The sequence below is a fragment of the Nelumbo lutea genome, chromosome 7 (genome assembly GCF_056320005.1).
Source record: "Nelumbo lutea isolate HS-2025 chromosome 7, American lotus-T2T, whole genome shotgun sequence".
NCBI lineage: Eukaryota > Viridiplantae > Streptophyta > Magnoliopsida > Proteales > Nelumbonaceae > Nelumbo > Nelumbo lutea.
In genome coordinates this window covers 57,530,047-57,537,779 of record NC_142690.1, presented here as the reverse complement: position 1 = coordinate 57,537,779, position 7,733 = coordinate 57,530,047, and the positions used below count along the sequence as shown (strand labels likewise).

At 38.0% G+C, this 7,733-nt stretch overlaps 1 protein-coding gene across 1 annotated transcript; it reads right to left on the bottom strand.

Moving 5' to 3' along the window:
* Nucleotides 1-216: 216 nt before the first annotated feature.
* On the bottom strand, nucleotides 217-7,005 carry GAPCP-2 (glyceraldehyde-3-phosphate dehydrogenase of plastid 2). The gene is made up of 14 exons (XM_088952807.1): nucleotides 6,700-7,005; nucleotides 6,129-6,223; nucleotides 5,962-6,020; nucleotides 5,817-5,855; nucleotides 5,355-5,455; nucleotides 3,534-3,646; nucleotides 3,248-3,347; nucleotides 2,999-3,145; nucleotides 2,704-2,764; nucleotides 2,370-2,467; nucleotides 2,157-2,299; nucleotides 1,953-2,036; nucleotides 764-853; nucleotides 217-669 (listed from the first exon to the last, which is right to left on the bottom strand). Exons 1-14 carry the CDS (start codon nucleotides 6,796-6,798, stop codon nucleotides 615-617), a joined length of 1,284 nt encoding a protein of 427 aa, XP_088808933.1. The 5' UTR covers nucleotides 6,799-7,005; the 3' UTR covers nucleotides 217-614.
* Between the last annotated feature and the right edge of the window lie 728 nt (nucleotides 7,006-7,733).

The window sequence follows — 7,733 nt, the reverse complement described above, 5'->3', positions numbered from 1 at the left end:
GATCACACACGGCATCTGCCACCCACAAATTGTTCCCAAATCCTACACCCCTCAGTCAGAACATCACCGCCGTGTATTGGTAAATCTCCCATGAATGACAGGAGAGAGGTACTCCCATTGCGCAGCCTGTAATGTCCCGTGGGTATGGGTGGGGATGTGGGAACAGACTGGGTAGAAGATCCGAGATCATTAACGGAGGAGACACTGTCACCCGAATTGGCTCCAAAACTTATTTATAAAGAGAAAAACAAAAAGATGGGGTTGGGAGTACATAAATGTAGGTGAAACAGGCCCCGCTCATATGGACGGATCTGTTAACTGTTACATAGCAGCAGTTACATTATTAAAACATGAAGGCCTGTTAAGGTGTTCAATATCGATTAGGTAAGAAGACATTCGAATCTCATCCGCAGTTTTTACAAGGGATATCGCCGGAGTACGAAAACACTAGGCCATTCAATTCGTCAAAAATGCCAGCTCTCTTAAGAAAATCTGCCAACCATCGTTTCTTTACCTCTTTTCGCCCAAAAGGAAAAAGCAAGCAGCACCACCTAACCCGACTTTGACTCTGGACCTATGTGGTATGTAATGTAGACCACCCCCAACTACCCATTTCAGTTGTGGGCGGCCACCAATGCCATGTGCTCAATCAGGTCCAACACTCGGTTGCTGCACAATGAATCACACAAGTTTCAGACATCGAAATTGTGAATGTGTATGTGTGTGCACGCGTGACAGAGAGATAGAGAGAGAGAGAGAGTACCTGTAACCCCATTCGTTGTCGTACCATGAAACAAGCTTCATGAAGGAAGCACTCAATCCTATGCCTGCCTTTGCATCAAATATACTTGATCTGAAAAATAATGACGCCAGAAAATCGTAGTAAAATCAACAAAAAATCGATAAGCAAAGGTGGCAGGATAGAATGCCCAGACAAAAGACCAAATGACACAGATTGATCTCAATGGACCTAAAGAAAACATGCATTCACCATATCCCCCACTAGTGGAGCAAAAGGAAAAAAGAATCGTAGTTCATCGAACACCTAATGCAAATACATGTCAATCATTTCTGTACAGAAGTATGAACTAGGCACATGGTAGCGAATTATGTTATTCAATATAAGTTCCACAGTCAAACTCATTTAGTTATGGCCATTTGCGCCACTTACCACCATTAGAGAATTTCTAAAGCATACTTTTGTATTGCTCAAAATGGGAGGGAGAAGCTACCAAAAATGACTATCTTTCTCTATAAAATCAATATAAAATCTCAGAATATAATACCTCAGGTATTATTTCTATCCTTCTACAATGAAAACTTTTCCAACATTTTGCAAACATTCAAAAAAGTCAGTAATGTTTCTAGATATATTTTACAAAACATCAAAAAAGTCATTTATTTAGTATACTAAAAACAATTGGGACCAAATTGGGTGTCTATATAATATTGCAAATTCCACACAAATCCATCAGCCAAATGATCTTAACAGCAATTGTCAATGAATTAATAAAACAGACAACCAAATAATCATTTTAATAAAGCTAAGACTAAATGCCAATGACCAGTGAGACAGGGCATATTGATGGATATAGATATACACTTCCAAAGAAACTTTAAATCCTTTACAGCTTACGGATTGCATGTCAAAAGGAGACAATACCTGTACTAGTTTGGGTTTTTTTTAATTCAGCTAAGCAAATAGGGCTGTAAATTAGGGGGACGCCCATCCTCCAAACACTACAAAACCCCTGATCCCAGTGCATGAGAAGGTAAGTAGTATGTGGATGTGGGTTGGGTTCAACCAGGCTAAATCATGTGAACTAGCGCATAAAGTGGCAAGACAACCTGATTCATAGCTTCTAGACATGGGAATCCAAGGAAAAATCTACAACATATTTGAACCTAGATGACAGGACAGACGATGAAAATGCATAAAGAGTGCAACCTACCTTGAGTCGCCAACAAAATCATTAGAGACAACATCTTCATCAGTGTATCCAAGAATTCCCTTCAGTGGCCCCTCTGATGCATACCTGAGCAAAGATTTTTAAGGTTGGTTAACTGTCTACTTACAGGAAAAAATGTGTAACAATTAAAACAATCAAAGACAATGACCAAGTTATTGAAAATAATTGAAGTGGTAGCTAACATACTTTATGGCTGCTTTGACATCTTCATAAGAAGAACTCTTCTCAAGTCGACAGGTTAGGTCCACAACAGAAACATTTGGTGTTGGGACGCGGAAGGCCATTCCAGTAAGCTTGCCATTGAGATCTGGGAGAACTTTGCCAACAGCCTATAATCCCAGAAGCAAGTCATATTCCCATAGGCAAGACTGAACATTTTCAGGTTATTTCAAGACATACCTTTGCTGCTCCAGTCGAACTGGGGATGATATTTTGCCCAGCTCCACGGCCCCCTCGCCAGTCCTTCATTGAAGGACCATCTACAGTCTTCTGGGTTGCTGAAGATGAAAACATATGTGTTACCATAATAATTTCTGTACAGTATTAATGAATGGATAAACAATAAAATTATGCATATAAGATGTTTTCCGGGTAATGCATGGGATTGTAAGCCTCTGCACTTGTGTGCTTAGATCAGTGTGTGCATGTATCTGTGAGTGTACATGCATGCATTCTGTCAAAAACGTGTGTGTGGGTGGGTGGGTGGGAAGAAGAGAGAAAGAGAGAGAGAGACCTGTAGTTGCATGGACTGTTGTCATTAAACCTTCAACAATACCAAACTCTTCATGGACCACCTACAATATGCAATTAACATACATTACACTTCTAAGTTAATGGCATGCTTTACACAACAAGCAACAATCACAAGATATTTTGTAGATCAGAATAACCATGACACAGAGGATCATAACAGACAGTTTTGCAAATGAAAGTTCCAGAGAAACAGTAGAGCAAATCCGAACTAAGTTTATTTTAGTTAACCCAATTGTACAGAAAAGAGATCTAAAATACTTGGTGTCTAATCACACCTTGGCAAGAGGAGCAAGACAATTTGTCGTACAGCTGGCATTAGAAACAATGTCCATGTTGGGTTTGTACGTCTTCTCATTTACTCCAACCACAAACATAGGTGCATCAGCTGATGGAGCCGATATGACCACCTTCTTGGCACCACCCTGAGGAAACAGAAAGAAAGAAATATTATCCAGTTTTTGTTTTGTTAGGTCACTAAAAGAACTTACCATAAGCAGAAGAACCTAAATCAGATCATAACCAACCTTCATGTGAGCTGATGCCTTTTGCAGTGTTGTAAAAACCCCAGAAGATTCAACAACATAGTCAGCCCCGTAATCACCCCAAGGGATCTCTGCTGGATCTCTGAAAAGAGAACATGTAGATATTGATACCCCATAACTAATCTAGGTACAGAGATAAGCATACATTTTCTTTGGTAACAATAAGCCTGCATAACTGACACAAAAGCTGCTCATCTAGTATCAGGAAAAATTTTAAAAAAAAAAACAAATAATGATAAATAGAAAACACTGTTGCATAAAGCACTACCTTTTGCACGTTATTTTAATTTGTTTTCCATTGATTTCCAAAGTGGAATCATCTACAACCCTGATGGTTCCCTTGAAAACACCATGTGTTGAGTCATACTTGAACATGTAAGCCTGGAAAAGAGAAAGAGAGAAGATGCATTGTAAAATCTAAAGGTGAAACTAAAAGCCCTAAACAGAGTGCCCAAGTCAAAACCTCAAATCTAAAAAATAACTTTGAGCAGCAACCTATGTATACGCAAAAAAAATGTTAAAGAGAAACAAAATACATGAGGCAACTATCAGTATTTACTTCTAAAATATTACCATAAAGAAATTGGATGGATATAGACACAGGTCCAAAAACACATGCCAATTTTATATTGCACTCATAATCAAAACAGAGGACCTACCCCAAGTAGTTGGGACAAGGCTTAGATGATGATGATGATGATGATAATGATGATCAAATCAAGGACACTCAGTAATATGCAATACCTAGTTACCTACACAAGTTACAATTACCAAACAATACAATTCTTGATTTGAATTATGAATCCCAAGGATTCCAATATAAATACTACGATCTATAAATCTTACAACTGGAATAGAATCATATGGGACATTAATTTTTGTAGTATAACACATTTTATAAAGCTCACACATCTATGATATATACTGATATACATCATGTAATTGTTTTTGCTTAAGGGAAGCTCTCCCTGCTTTAATACAAATTCATTTTACCTTTCAAGAAACTTATTGTCAATTAATTTGACAATGAGTTCTCCTTGTCATTTCTTTGTTTCTATTTAGTTTTCTCAAGGGAGACTTGTTATAAAAATAGATTATTTAGGTTATTCCTTTTTTAGAAAAGTAAAAAGAAATTGGAGCTGATTACAAACATCATCAAGGTGTTAAGATAAAACCCACCTGACAGAACAACAAAGAAATTCAATGATTACAAAACAAAGAGAGAGCAAAAGAGAACCCCTCGAACAATAAAAAATCTAAACCTACCATATATAGGTTAAAGGGCCATTAAATATGGATTATTTGACCCTACCCTTAGTCTAAACCTACAAATATATATACCTAAAGTAATAGAGTTTGCCGCTTGTCGCTTGTATGATTTGTAAGCATAGGATTCAAAATATCATAAGATAAAAGGATTCAGGCATAGGATTCAAATAGAAACCCTTGGATTCATTATTCAAATCGTTAACCATAAGAATTTAACAGCACTTCCACGAAGGTATTCTCCCAGCCAAACGTTGTTCTAAACAATTCATTTTACTAAATATACTAGTAAAAGATTTCTTTCGTTTTTTTTGGGTGAAAAGGGTTCATAAATGCAAAATCATCATCTATGTACATGTTTAGGCTGTGTTTGGTTTGAAAGAAAATAAGAGAGAAGCAGAAAGTTGAGGGAAAGCCCTTGGGGAAATCCACAAATTTTGTGAAGAATTTCCCTCTATTTTGTGTCTCTCTCTTATTTTCTTTCAAACCAAACATGGTCAAGGATCAAAATTTTGACTGGATACGTATCGGGCTTATCTTTTGGGTTCCAAAACACCTGTTTGCATGTGTTTCAGGAACCCCCTTTTTAATAATAATATATATATATATATATATATATATATATATATATATATATATATATATATAAACCTACCCAAAAACTAACTTTTTAAAAATAAAAATAAAACTTGCTTTTTAGTTCGATACGCCTCTGCCAATAAACAGGGGCAATACTTCGAACCTTGAACATAGCCTTAAAGAAAGCCTAATTCCACCAGCACCATGAAAAGCAAGAACAAAATAACAACTCGCACTTCCTTACCATGTACTTTGCATCAATAAAAGGATCATTGACTGCTACCACCTCGATATCATCCCTAGATGAAGCTACACGTAAAACTAATCTTCCAATCCGACCAAAACCTGCATAGAGGATAAAACATTTATCAATAAATGTCCATAATCACCTCCTCAGAAACCAACTTCATCATACAAGGATAAAAGCCAAACTCATATACCAAGGAGCTAAAAAGTGGTGAAAAGAAAAAGTTCATCGACATCGACAAAGACCACTTAATCCTAAAGCCTTACTAGAAAGAAAAACAGATGAGAACAAAACAAAATATGAGAACCATAACCAAGTAACAGTTCTTGTATAAAAGTCAACATATTCAAGAAGAAATTTCAATGAAAAAAGATGTGGACAAAGAAACGTAAAATAAAAGGAGAAATAGCTCAAATCAAATGGAAATAATAGACAATATTAAAGCACAAAAACTCATACCATTGATTCCAATCCTTGTCTTGCCTCCGCTCCGTGATTCTAAATAAAGTAAAAACAAATTAAAATGACAGTCAGAAAATGCAACACATTGTCAAACATAAAAAAAAAAATTAATAAGCAATATTCCTTCAAAAATAGATCTTACTTTGAATTGCAGGAGGTATCTCGGTAGCCGTTGCTCTGATAGGCTGTATACTTCTGACACTGTGTCAGGGCCGGTTGGAAAGAAAGGTCTTAGCATCAAATTACAACATGAGTGAACAGCTCTCTTGTACCCCGAAGAAAAAGAAAATGGAACCATTAATACTTAACTGTAGAGAAGAAGATTCACCAGGAACTGCAGTACCAAAAAGGCTTGTTTGAATTCTAGCGGAATTCAGATTGCGATTAACACCAGCACAAGACACCTGGAGTGGAGGAAAGCACGGAAATAACATATATGTATAGAAAATAGAGATATCAGAAGAAATCTGATCCGCTTATGGATTTTTTTACGCCAATCTGCTTATGGATTAATAAAGACTAATCCGAAACTCACAGATAGACCGGGATTCGAGGGAATAAAAAAATAAAAACGAAAGCACTTCAATCATAACGTAAGAAAGGGAAGAATGAGGATCAGATATACCCAAACATTTTACAAAAGATGAAAAATGTATAGATCATTTTCACTTTAAAATTAAAATCCTTGGAAAAACAGAGGCAAAGACTCCTATCGACAAAAAGAAAAAAAATATATATATATATATATATATATATATATATAAGCGTAAAGCCAAAAAAAAAGACCGCATTTCTCACAAGAACAACAACAGTATACAACGACAACAGCCAAATGGAATCAAGTAAGAAGAAAGAAAAACTGAAAAAATCCAACCCTCACCTGGCCAGGGGCCCGAGTTCTGCAATCAATCTGCCAGACCTCGCAGAGAGATCCTTGGGTAACAGGAGTCACAGATCTGATGAGAGTCGAGAACGCCATCACGAATCAACCTTCGCTCCCGAGACCGACTGTAGAAGCCGAAACCCTAAAGAGGAAAGAAATTCAGAGGCGAGAGCAAAGATACCGAGACGACCATCGAGAAATGCTTTTTAAATAGGCATAGCGTGCGCCGTGACGGAGCTCCGTATGACGCTAGCTTTCACGAGAGAGAGAGAGACTATGCCTATGAAGGGTTAGGTACGTAAGAAAGAACCTTTCAGGCTCTCGCTCCGTTTCTCTCGTACAGTATTTTGTCTGTTTGTGATGAGCTGGCGCACTGTGACAAGGCTTCTGATACCCACGTCACACTTTTTTAGATATTTCTCTCACTCTACACGTTCGGTGGGGCCTACGTACGGCATTTAGGGTTTTCGTTTTCCCTCTGCCAGTCTGCTCTACAACGCACCGTCCAGTTGTCAACGCCACAGTTCCTTACCGTCGTGAGAGCTCGTGCCGCACGTGAACCGGTCCCACCTAAAACCATTCTAGCCATCTGATGAAGCTAGAAGCGGACCAACACGCGAGAAAAATGGGTCCCATTTTGGACATTCCACGTGTCAACCTCTGTTTCCGTGGCTCAACGGTCTTATTATTCTTCTGGAATATTCGCAGGGGTGCGTGGTGGAGTCGCAGGTGCTCTCACGGTCACGGTCGTGAGAGTTCTATGTTAGATGGGGAGGCGGAACATAGGAAGTAGGAATACCGAACACGTGGTTCCGAAATAAAGGTACCAAACAGGAAGATTTCTCGGCGCAGCTTAAACAGTGGCACAATGGATTTTATCATTTTAGCCGTTGGATGTCATGATCAACTTATCGGACAATTTTCCATAATTCGCATAAGGACGAAAGAGCAATAATGCCGTGCAGTAGTATCATCTGCATTTTAGGCCGTCGAACCAACCTTAAATGGGCCCCACCTTCAATTAAAGATTT

Bases quoted from the DNA above. Each gene is read 5' to 3' on its own strand.
- GAPCP-2 (XM_088952807.1), bottom strand. From the start codon at position 6,798: ATGGCGTTCTCGACTCTCATCAGATCTGTGACTCCTGTTACCCAAGGA. The intron at 6,021-6,128 runs GTTAAGTATTAA...GCCCTGACACAG, and splicing joins GGTGAATCTTCTTCTCTACA to TGTCAGAAGTATACAGCCTA. The intron at 2,468-2,703 runs GTCTCTCTCTCT...TTTCATCTTCAG, and splicing joins AACAGTCCATGCAACTACAG to CAACCCAGAAGACTGTAGAT.